Source organism: Salmo salar, chromosome ssa22, assembly GCF_905237065.1.
Source record: "Salmo salar chromosome ssa22, Ssal_v3.1, whole genome shotgun sequence".
In the NCBI taxonomy this organism is placed as follows: Eukaryota; Metazoa; Chordata; class Actinopteri; order Salmoniformes; family Salmonidae; genus Salmo; species Salmo salar.
The window spans coordinates 3,939,321-3,951,605 of record NC_059463.1 but is presented as its reverse complement, the minus strand read 5'-3'; the positions used below and the strand labels follow the sequence as shown (position 1 = coordinate 3,951,605).

General features: G+C 40.4%; 1 protein-coding gene and 1 non-coding gene across 4 annotated transcripts in view; one reads left to right on the top strand and one right to left on the bottom strand.

Moving 5' to 3' along the window:
• Positions 1-9,103, bottom strand: part of LOC106582652 (matrilin-4) — a 61,623-nt gene extending 52,520 nt beyond the window's left edge. The window contains exons 1-6 of one of the 3 annotated variants that reach the window (XM_014165906.2): positions 8,821-9,103; positions 4,102-4,243; positions 3,680-3,882; positions 2,964-3,354; positions 2,418-2,540; positions 1,911-2,033 (exon numbers count right to left, since the gene is read on the bottom strand). In XM_014165906.2, coding sequence (XP_014021381.1) covers positions 1,911-2,033; positions 2,418-2,540; positions 2,964-3,354; positions 3,680-3,882; positions 4,102-4,174 — 913 coding nt within the window. In that variant the 5' untranslated portion in view covers positions 4,175-4,243; positions 8,821-9,103. The remainder of the gene's footprint in view (positions 1-1,910; positions 2,034-2,417; positions 2,541-2,963; positions 3,355-3,679; positions 3,883-4,101; positions 4,244-8,820) is intronic. The other 2 variants (XM_014165907.2, XM_014165908.2) reach the window with 2 other exon arrangements.
• Positions 7,239-7,293, top strand: LOC123729731 (U7 small nuclear RNA). Its single transcript, XR_006761439.1, has one exon. It is a non-coding gene; the product is annotated as a U7 small nuclear RNA (small nuclear RNA).
• Positions 9,104-12,285: the final 3,182 nt, after the last annotated feature.

Genomic DNA, 12,285 nt, shown 5'->3' with positions numbered 1-12,285 from the left:
CTCCCAATCAGGAACAACTATCACCAGCTGTCCCTGATCGGGAGCCACACAGACCCACATAGAAATACAACACCCAGAACACACATACACAGACATACTCTGCCACGTCCTGACCAAAACTACACAACAACACCCTCTGCTGGTCAGGACATGACAACGATGCTGAATGGGTGTCGACAAAGGAGGGTTCTCCAGTAGTAGTACCAAAACATTCAAAGTCCATTTTTCTCAAAAGTGAGCTTACAAGTTTATCAATTTTCAAAGCAAAATCACTTTCCCGTTGTTCCTCAACTGTTGTATGGTATACCATTTTATCAAATATAGAAATATTTTTTCTACATAAGACAGATTTGAACCGGTTGGTCACATATAGACAGATGTGTGACTTTCCAAATCATGAACAATGAATTGAATTTACCACAGGTGGACTCCAATCAAGTTGTAGAAGCATCTCACAGATGATCAATGGAAACAGGATGCATCTGAGCTCAATTTAGAGTCTTATAGTAAGGTGCACTTGATTCAGCAACCCTAGCACGGGAATGGCAAAGTGTTCCCGTTTTTAACCATTTCATGTGTCTGAAGGTAGAACTCCGCCTACCCGGCAGGCCCTGAGAGCAAATCAAGTGCACTTATAGGCCTACCGCTGGCCAATCAAAGCTCAGATCACTGTGTCTGCACAGTTTCCTTGAGCCATAGACTGTAAAAAGTAGCATCGAACGAAGTTGACTAGAGAGACTCACAACGACAACAGCAAAGAGCTGCTGTTTTTATGAGTAAGTTAATGTTTAAAATTCCCTAGAGTCGATGTCCCCGTGGAAATCTAATTAGCATCATAAAAATCTGTCAATTTTAGCTAGAGATACAGTATCTGATATTTTGCATGGGCTGCATCTCAATCCACTGCATCCGCATCTGCGGTGAAAGGTGTCAGAGCTAGAGCAGTGTTTGTCAGACCACGAGACATCCCGAAAATCAGTCTTCTCACGAAAGTGTCTGTAGCGTCCGAACCGTTTGGGCTACACACTAATATGGTGGAAAGGTGAGTCTCTCACGAACACTTACATGTTGGTTGTTTTGCTCTAGGATGCCCACAAGCCCCGGTAGCCGGGTACCAGTTAAAAAAATATATGGAAGCATATATATGGAGATAGTTTAGAGCCTAAAATAAGAGGTTAAATATATACAACAACAAAAAAGTTTCATGACACTTCAGAACAAACTTCTTTTAGACTTTTGGGGGGACTGTATGTTTATCCATGTAAGAAGCTGTTATTCAATGCGTTTCTACGGGCTAATAGCAGTAAGTCCAAATTCAGTGTTTCTCAATGCTGGGAAAATATTTTTGCCGATGCTATATTAGTATATATTACTGCAGATGCTATATTAGTCCGCTAATACAGGACTATTAAAGGCCCAGTGCACTACTTTTGTGAAAAAACAATGAGTAATAATAATAAATCTAAAAATAAATAATTACATTCTGATTTTTCAGAATTTTTGGCTATAGCTAAAACCAGCACTGCAGCTGCAATAAATGAGTATAGCAATGTGTTCCTATAAATTAATTATTATGCTCACTCAGCTGTGCCTCAGAAGTAATAAAACAAATGATCTATTACCTGTGTGATCATATGATTTAGGTATATACCTAAAATGTTTGAATATAATTTCTAAATGGTCTGAGAAGAACAAAATTGGCAGGGTAATTCAAGCATAGCCAATATGCAGTGATACTGTATTGGGCCTATTGCACAACCTCATTGCTACATAACTGTTTTTAATTGGTTAATGTTTCATCAAAGTGTTCTTGACTCAGAAAAGGTTGGTGACCACTGGTCTATGGGTTTGGATGGATTATGTTGCTTTTAGTGCATTGTATTGTTTGGCCTGATGATGGCCTCACTAACTTGTGCATGTCTTCTTGTCGTTGTTGAGGGTGTAGCCAATGTTGCAGCCGCAGGTGAAGTCTCCAGGGGAGGGGATACAGATCTGATCACAGTCATGCTTCCCTTCAGCACACAGGTCTATGGCTGTATCATACAAAGAGACAAAAATCACTGTTGATGGTAAATCAGTAACTGCTGAATCCTAACTTGACCTAGGGCTCTATTCAATCTGAATCGTTACAGATTCTGTGATAGAAATGTGAAGATAATTTCCATTTGAGACGACATAAAGCTGAACTTCCACAATGCAAATTGAATAGATACATGGCTACATGCTCACAATTAAACCTTTCTTACAAATTTCCCATTGGCATATACAAGAACCAGGCCCAGTTACTGTTAAATTCAAGTGATGTGATGAAATTAAATACACTACAGTTATGCATGCACTTGACTGACATTATATATCGTTCATTCATTTAAAAAAAGTATTAAGTTGTCTCATGTCTAGCCCAATGGACAGCCTACCTGTGCAGGTCTTGGCATCCTTGTTGAGAGTGTATCCTGGCTGACACAGGCAGTGGAAAGAGCCAGGGGAACTCTCACAGAGGTGCTCGCAGCCATGGTCAGACTCCAGGCATAGATCCATCCCTGGAACCCCAGCAGGTGAGCAAAAAATCTACCTTTCACTCTCATATCATTGACATTAGGAAATATCAAGGATTTGCTCATACTGTTTTGACAGATGATCAAGTTCCCAAAAGCTAGAATTAGAATGAATTAGAATTCAATGCTTGATATTGTGCTGCCAAGGATGTAACTTATAGCGAGAGCTGAAAATGAGTTGAGTTTGAGGATACATTAACGGATAAACATTTTACAAGCTTTAAAAGTCTCAGGTACAAATACTTACCTTTGTGAACACTGGTGACCTTGACACTTCAGCAACTGTAAAGTGTGATTTTCTCAATATGATTGAAACTGAGTGGTATCTTGATAATTGCTTACATCGCACATATCGCTGAACACACGTTTGATGATAATTCAATAATATTACATATCAACTCAACCCACCGCAGAGCTTGTCCTGGAACTGCAGGCCAAACTGGTGGATCAGGTCAAAGGACTCCACCAGGAAGACATGATCCTCGAAGGGCGGCGATGCCATGGCGCGCAGTGAGGTCATATCCGCCCGGGCCACGCCTACTGTGTAGATCTCGATGCCCTTGTCCCGAGCCTCGGCCGCCACTTCTGCCACACGGTCCTGGGGCCGTCCGTCCGTTACAATGACAGCTACGTTGGGCACCTTGGGTCTGTCACCCTCAGCAGCCGTGAAGGCATGGTTCATGACATACTTGATGGCCAGGCCCGTCATTGTGCCCTGTGCCAAGGGGATGATCTCATTGATGCCTTTCACCATGCCCTGCAGCTTTGCGTGGGTCTTGAGAGAGAATTCGTTCTGGACCTAGAGTCATAGAAGCATACAAAGCATCAGTCACCTCTTCATCTGCAGGGTTTACATGTCTAACTATCTCTATTTAGGTACAACTGAGTCTTTAACAGTGGAAAAAATTGTTTAGTTAAACCCTAGGAAAAAATCATGTGCATCGCAAAAGCTTTTAGCCTTTAGTGATAGTTCTCTAGACTTTGTGGAGCTACAATAACTACGATTGGAAATGGAAGACAAGATAAGAAATACATGCCAAGAACTATCTTCCCTTTCCAAGCGTAGTTCTTCGCTAAGGTGTAAAAACACAGATAAATTGAGAATATGATAAGAGGTTGTGGACCTGGCTGGAGTACTGCACCAGGCCCACCCGGGTAGAGTTCGATCCCACGTCCAGTGTGTGGATGATGTCGATCATGAACTTGCGCATGGTCTCAAACTCGTGGGGTCGCACACTGCGAGAGCTGTCAATAATGAACACCAGGTCCACTGGGCCGGACTTGCACTTCTGCTCCAGTGCTGGATTGGAATTGAGTTGAAAATCAGCTGCAAATTCATCACAAGCTGCATGAATATGAAATTATCTACGGCATAAGCATACAAGTAAACAGTAATTTTGTATGAATTGCATTAACTTCCTTGCAATGCCGGATCTCATTCTAATTGAATCTAACCAAAAATTATGAGGTAAGAAGCAATTGAATGTGTGCCGAATTGCAATGCATTCATGGTAATTTTATTACTTCACAGTTGGAATTGGCTAACCTGCTTTTGGCCTAGCCACAGCCAGGGTGGCCAAGACTAGCAGGACAGACACACAGACACACAGCTGTCTCATGTTCAGGGTGCTGGGCTGGGAGCTGGACTTGTCAGAGCTGGTCTGGGTTTAGGCAGGCTTCACACTGCACTGCAATGACAGAATACAGAACAAAACATGTCAGAGACATCCATGGGTACCTTACCACCAGCACATTCCTGCCCAGCTCTGCCGTAAAAACTCTTGACTCCAAACAGATGGCGGAGGTATACAGGAGTCAGTCTTATCCTAACAGACAGCTGCACACAGGACTAATCCTTCACATCACCGCATGCAAGGGGTTCAAACGCAGCACAGGAGTAATCGCTGGAAAATAACAAATTACTGGGACATGTTTATGCGAAATGGACATTTACAAAAAGCACTTATTTTCTTGGGTCCTGAGAGAGGGGTCCTGGTGAGGTTTATTGTTATCACTTAGATAGTTGTACCTTGAAAAAGTGGTTGTTGTCATTCATTGGCCTCATTTTGGTCAATTTGTGAATGCCCAATGGAAGCAACTTCCTCAGAGAGAGTAAGCAGATACCACATCAAAAAACAACTGTGGAGTGTGCTATGCCTACTTGGCAGCAAAGTTTTAGTGAACCATTAAACGGATGCCAATTGACATGAGCCAGGAATCCCTCTGATATGAAGACGTATGTGAAATCCCACAGACTAATTTCATAGATAACAAGAGAGTGATGGAAAGCAGAAAAGAGGGATACAAACAGAACTAAGTGTGATGACAAAGATAGATCAGGACCTCGCAAAGAGCCCAGATCCTGCTCAGAGAAAACCTTATGCATTGTGATCTTGATCAGTCTCACTTGTTCTCCTCCCAGACCCAGTGCAGAAGTAACTCTAGACGTGTGTTTTAGAAGCCGCCTGCCGTAACCCTGTGCATGTGTCTGTGTGCAGGTACAAAGAAGCTTCAGTGTGCCCCACTACCATAGCATGTGAGCGGAGTTCTGCTGTTGGAAATCCTTTTGGAAAGTGCTCAGCATTTATACACCATTTCGTTGTATTAAATCATTATAGTCTATAAATTGCACATATAGGCTGTGACGTACTTAGAATTCAATACAAATTCAACACAAAAATGACTTATTAGTGCCTTTGAATTCATTTTTAAAAACACGAGTTTGGCCAGTCTGTGGCTTCAGGCTCATGCTATGGTGACTGGAGAGCAGGCCAGCAACGGAGAATATCCTCTCCACACTTGCAGAGCCACTGGGGATGCTTAACATCCCTTTGGTCACTCTTGCCAGGCTGGGCAGAGATGCAGTTTTTTTTATAGGTAGGCCTAAAGGTTTTTAGGCAAAATAAGCCAATAAAAACGTAAAGCTCCATGAACGTGGCAATATGCCAGGCCTATTGGGCCAAAATCAATTATGGCCTATTGATAAAAATGTGATTCACGTTTTAAAAAAATATATATATAAAAAAAAAAATATATATATATATATATATATACACACACACACTACTGTTCAAAGGTTTGTGGTCACTTAGAAATGCCTTTGTTTTTGAAAAAAAAGCAAATTTTTTGCCTATTTAAAATAACATAAAATTGATCAGAAATACAGTCTAGACATTGTTAATGTTGTAAATGACTATTGTAGCTGGAAATGGCAGATTTTTTTATGGAATATCTACATAAGCGTACAGAGGCCTATTTTCAGCAACCATCACTCCTGTGTTCCAATGGCATGTTGTGTTAGCTAATCCAAGTTTATCATTTTAAAAGGCTAATTGATCATTAGAAAACCCTTTTGCAATTATGTTAGCACAGCTGAAAACTGTTGTGCTAAATAAAGAAGCAATAAAACTGGCCTTCTTTAGACTAGTTGAGTATCTGGAACATCAGCATTTGTGGGTTCGATTACAGGCTCAAAATGGTCAGAAACAAAGAACTTTCTTCTGAAACTCGTCAGTCCATTCTTGTTCTGAGAAATGACGGCAATTCCATGCGAGAAATTGCCAAGAAACTGAAGATCTTGTACAACGCTGTGTACTACTCCCTTCACAGAACAGCGCAAACTGAATCTTACCAGAACAGAAAGAGGAGTGGGAGGCCCAAGAAGACAAGTACATTACAACTGAGCAAAAGGACAAGTACATTAGAGTGTCTAGTTTGATAAGCTTACGCTTCACAAGTCCTCAACTGGCAGCTTCATGAAATAGTACCCGCATAACACCAGTCTCAACGTCAACAATGAAGAGGTGACTCCGGGATGCTGGCCTTCAGGCAGAGTTCCTCTGTCCAGTGTCTGTGTCCCATCTTAATATTTTATTTTTATTGGCCAGTCTGAGAGATGGCTTTTTCTTTGCAACTCTGCCTAGAAGGCCATCATCCTGGAGTCACCTATTGAAATTGAGAAATAATAATTATAAATTACTATGTCAGATAGACAAAATGTATTCAGGTAATCATGTTTAAACTCAAGTACCCCCCAAATTAATTAATTAATTGTGTCAGTTCTAGCTCTGAGTTGTTTGTCCTAGCTACTAAATGAAACAATTCTTTATTCAAAACTTTTATTTCCAGTTAACAATGGATGGTATAGTGAAGATTTCAGTAGGGATCTTTATGCTTTCATCTGCCCCACATAACACTGTTTACAACAAAAAAAATACTATAGTGCTTACTATAGCATTCTATAGTATTATGTAGTAAACTGTAGTAGGCTATACTCTTTAGTATCTCTCGATCATGTGTAGTACGTACTATAGAATTTTGTAGTATACTATATTACACACTGTTCTATCCCTCGATCGTGTGCAGAGCTTACTATATAATTTTGTAGCATACTGTAGAATACTATACTACACACTGTAGTATCCCTCAATCATGTAGTGCTTACTATAGAATATTGAAATATACTGTAGAATACTATACTACACATTGTATTATCCCTTGATTGTGTAGTGCTAACTATAGAATGTTGTAGTATACTGTAGAATGCTATACTACACAATTTGCATATGCCCATTCCCCTCCCTCACATCCCAATTTGTGACTATATATTTTGTTCCCTACAGGTTAAAGAAAAGAGCTGAACATAGGCATTCAGTCCCCAGTCCTACCTACTTACAGGTTATGGAAAATTTGCTCTTTTACTATTTGTCTGGTCGGTTTCTTCAAGGAGAAAGCCCAAAAAAGATCATTAAAAAAAGGATCATAAAAAAATTCAATGTAAATAAAAAACTTTAAACACTAATGTCTGCAAAAACACTACAGTAAATACTACAGTTATATCACCAAAAACACAACAGTAAATACCACAGTATTCACTGTAGTGTTTTTGTGCAAAAACACCACAGTGTATAGTATATAAATATAGTAATGCAACTACAGTATTTTTCCTGTGGGGATTCTTTCTCACCGATGAGCTTCTCTGCCAGTTCCTAAGCCAGCAGTTGTTAAGGTACGGTTGCAAAACATGCTCGGTATTATTCTAACGAGTTCTACCCCCCCCAAAAAAGACAAACTCTTTGAGAAAACAAAATTTGGTCAATTCATTTCTACATGAATGAATCTGGTGCACATCAAGTTAAGTAAATTCTACAAGAGGGTAGAAAGAGGTGGGAGAGGGAGGGAGGGAGAGGGAGCTACACATTCAGAGTGAGTGAAGAGAAGAGACAGTTGTGGCTGGCTCTGTGGCTGGAAGGGAGTTGAGTGACAGCTTGAGCACATATTCAGATTAAGACACAGCAGCTTCTTGTTCCATCTCGATTGGAAGCAGATGTGGACTTTGCTACTGTTAGCAGTTTCTCCTGCCTCTTCTTCTCCAGGCAGTCACTGTGCACCCACACATACAGGCAGTTAGAACCCTCAACATACTGACTCTACAATACACAATGTTGCATTGATAACCAGGTTGCATAGAAACATTCTTTGTTTTTTAAACTAACCACAATTCTCATTATACACAATTTAATTGGGAGATGTGGATTTGTTGGTTATTATCCTGTTTGATAGTTTCTAAATAATGAATTGTACTAAATGATAGTATAAGCCAAGTTTTGTTTATGGTATACTTTTTAAACTGCAATTTAATAATAGCATTTCATCAAACCATTAGCCTAATAAGCACAGATTGGCAAATATAGATTTGACTAATTCCATCCTATCCCAAGGAACTCTTTAAAGATAACCATCATCATGATCTAGTCCAGCACAAACCAATAGGCTACCAGCTGCTGCAATTTCTACTACAGTAATGTACTAGCCTAACACTAATACTAACAATATAAGTTGTAAATATATTTGTGATAGTTTTACTAAAAAGCATTTTTTCTTTTCAAGTGTAGACTACCGTGACTGCACAGTAGTGCATACATAGCTTTGATATGACTGAGCAGTATAGGTGTATATAAATTAGCTACACCTCAGGGATAGACTGCATATTGGCAACTCTTATTATACCCTATGATGGTAACATCAGAAACAACAATCCCATAGCTCCGCTAATGAAGGATCAGACAGGCATTTCCTTACTGGGTCATGTTGCCTGGTTGACCAAAATATTTATTTGCCTATAGAGTAGCAAAACAAAACACACTGACACGTCTATAGATATGGTCTATAGATATGCAGTCAGTGAATACTGAAAAAAAAACATACTTTCTCCATTACATTTTCAGCATCGCTGCAGATAACGAATTCCATGGACCCCACTCACCTGTACCAACCCGGGGATTCGCTCACTCTCCTGGGAATGACGCTGGGTAGGACGGAACCTTGGCCGTTGGAATGGAACAGGTAAGCTACTGCTGTAAATGCAACTTTAAAACACACAAAATGCCTGCTGTGACTCACAAAAAGTCCAAGTAAAAGCAAAGGTATCCAAGATTCTCCTAAGTCACCAAGCTGGGAGGAATGAGTGTTCCTGTGAGGTTTTAGCCTCGTCTCAACTGGTATTCTGTCATGGAATGAAGGAGTGGAGGCTCATGCAGGTATTAAAATACAGGCAATGACAGTGCAAGTGTAGACCCCACCCCCCTTTGAAATAGGAACCGCTGGGAAGGCACAGGAGGGACACATGCCAGGACTGGGATGATCTTGCGCCTTTTGTGTTGAATACAATAAATTCAAACTTATTGAGATTACTAAATAAAGTTTGATAAAACTTAACTCTAGGCACAGTTGGTGCTTTTCCAAATGACCAATGCTAATACTGTAACAACAACTTACCAGTGACAACAATAACAGTAATGTTGGAGTACATTTTGTTTACTTCATGCCTTATGTAGCCATGCATGGTGTGAAAAACCAGTAGGTCTGTGCTCCTGACACCGTGACCTCTAGGAGAAAGTCTAATTTAAACTCCTGGCACCCTGGTGTTTAGGCAGACAGCTCAAGTCAACTGTGAACCCAGGGTCAAATAAGAGCTCAGTGATCTGGACAAGACATTCTCTGAACATAGAGCCCCACTCACCTCTTAAAGTCTATATAAGGGGAACATAGTTGTAAGAGTGAGGTTATTGTGAGACAATTCAACATACATCGCTATGTCTACAGAAACAAGACGAGCATATAAAACTGAACTGGTACAGAAAGTTAGTGGGAAAACTACTGTGCATAAGCTTGGATGTTTTCATTGTTTTGCAATAATGTGTTTGGACTATGGATTTGCCAGTGATGGACAGTTGTTGTCCTGTGCGTTTAATCCCCAATTTTATTATACTGTGCCCAGTTTCATGTTAGCAATGGAACTTGGGCTTCTGAGTGTTTTAGCGATGCATCTTTCCAACACAACGGTGTTTCCCAAAACACCACGCAGAGAGAATGATTGCTAAGTGGGTTGTTGAGGCATGTGTCGATACTGATACAGATGTTGGATCTTAACTCGATCACTATTTTGCCACAGAGAATTTTCCTGATGCATCAAGGCTGTATCACAACCGGCCATGATTGGGAGTCCCATAGGACTGTGCACAATTGGTCCAGCGTCGCCCGAGTTTGGCGGGTTCAGGCCGTCATTGAAAATAAGAATTTTTTTCTCAACTGTTGTCGTGTCTTTGGCTATGCCGGATTAAGTGATATGACATGCTATTCTATAAAATCCTTTCTCTGCAATTAATATTACTTGATTAAGCTAATCATGTAAATGTAATTAACTAGAAAGTCGGGACACCACGGAAGAATGTTTATAGAGCCGTTATCTTCCTGTAACGGCTGTCGTGGTGAATGGGTGACCAAAACGCAGACGGGATATGAATGCTCATCTTTCTATTTAATTAGAATAAAATGAACACGGAAAACGACAAACCGACAGTTTTACAGGCTATGTACTTACATACAGCAGTGCAAAATCAACAACCCACAAACCCCAGGTGAAAAACACACTCCTAATATATGACTCCCAAATCAGGAACAACGACATACAGCTGTTCCTGATCGGGAGCCACACAGGCTAACAAAGAAACAAAACAACTAGATAAACCATAGAAAACCAACACTAGAACAAAACTTAAACCCCAGACTACATAAATCAAACACCCCTTAAATAACACACAAAACCCGAACCATATGAAACAAATACCCCTCTGCCACGTCCTGACCAAATATAATACAATTACTCCCTCTGCTGGTCAGGACGTGACACTTCCGAATAAACTCTTAAGACTTAGTAATATTTTACATCGATAGCCGTCATCTTAATCCTCACCTTATTTCTGTCTCATAATGAAAGTTGTAAATTCTTGGTTATCTTCACGAACCCTGGTTAACAAGTTGAATCAGCAATACAAAATTGAGTTCAATTATTTATTTACTAAAAACCTAACTAATCACACAGAATTACATATACACAGAATACAAATGATGTCATACAGAAAACGGCCCTGGTGGACGGAGCCGACATGGTGGCTTGTTACACAAAGAAAGGGGGTTGGGCTTGAATGAAAGAGCGGGAAGACTGAGGAACAAAGAAACAGCTATGTTATCGTAAATACAGAATCTTATGCATTCTAAATTACCGCCCATTTGGAAAAGGAAAATGCAATAAATATTTACTCTGAGCTGCGCTTCGGTAGAGTGGTCGTAGATAGTAGGCCGGGTTGGCCAAGAGAGATCTTCCTGTCCTCGGAAGAATGTCTCTGGTGGTAAATTGGATACGTTGTGGTATCTTCGTCTGGGTTAGACTGGATCCGTCGTCCATTAGGGTGACTGCATCCTAGCCCACGTCTACAGCGGCCGCTGCTAACTCAACGGCTAGGAAGTATCACTTCTGTAGTGAATAAGTGTTCAAAGTTCATACCATTCACAACCAAAGCTCACGCCGAGATTGGCTTAGTTCTGTACTTGACATGTGTGTCCCTTTAACACAGAGGCTGCAGACCTCACGTAGTGGAACTCACTGGTTACATTGTGTCATTGTCTTATATAGTGGCGAGGGGAGGAGGGTGTGTTTCATCGTTTATAACCCCTGTCTCTTCACAGGGGCGGGCCACTGATCAAGCAGGGTACTTTCCTTATGAAAACCCAATTCTCTCAATTGGAAGCTAAAATTACATTTAATCTCCTAACAAACAATTTCAATATCAAACATTTCAATTGCATAACAATTCCATGTGACTGATAACTAGAGGGTTTATACTTTCCCAGGTACAGTTTATGTCGTCCTGTCATCAGTCATAATGTCTCAGATGACAACCGAACTGACATCCATACTCAATAAGTTCCAAAGCATATTTCCAACTGGTTTTATTACCAAAATATGGTTCCTTTTCCCCATTTGGTTGATGTTCCCAGACTTTCTATATTTAACAAAGGCTATTCAACAGTCCTTCAGAAGGGTCAGAAAGAGAGGGGGAAGGGAGAAAGGTATTTATGGGGGGGGTCATAAACCTTACCCACAGGCCAATGTCAAGACACTGTCTAGATAAATAAAGGTGAAATAAAATGCAATCAAGACCAGATGGATATAGGTCTCCACTAATCTACCACAAACAAGTGTCTAGTGTATCCTAAGGTTATGAATGAACTCAAAATGTAGTTCAACAGTGGTCTGGGGTGGTCTAGCGGTTAGGGTGACTGCATTCAGCACGCACATATAGTCCTACTGAGTTGATATGGGTTTGATTGATTTAGTTACACATTTCAAATATGGACAGTCCAGGGTTATTTTACCCCTGATGTTCAT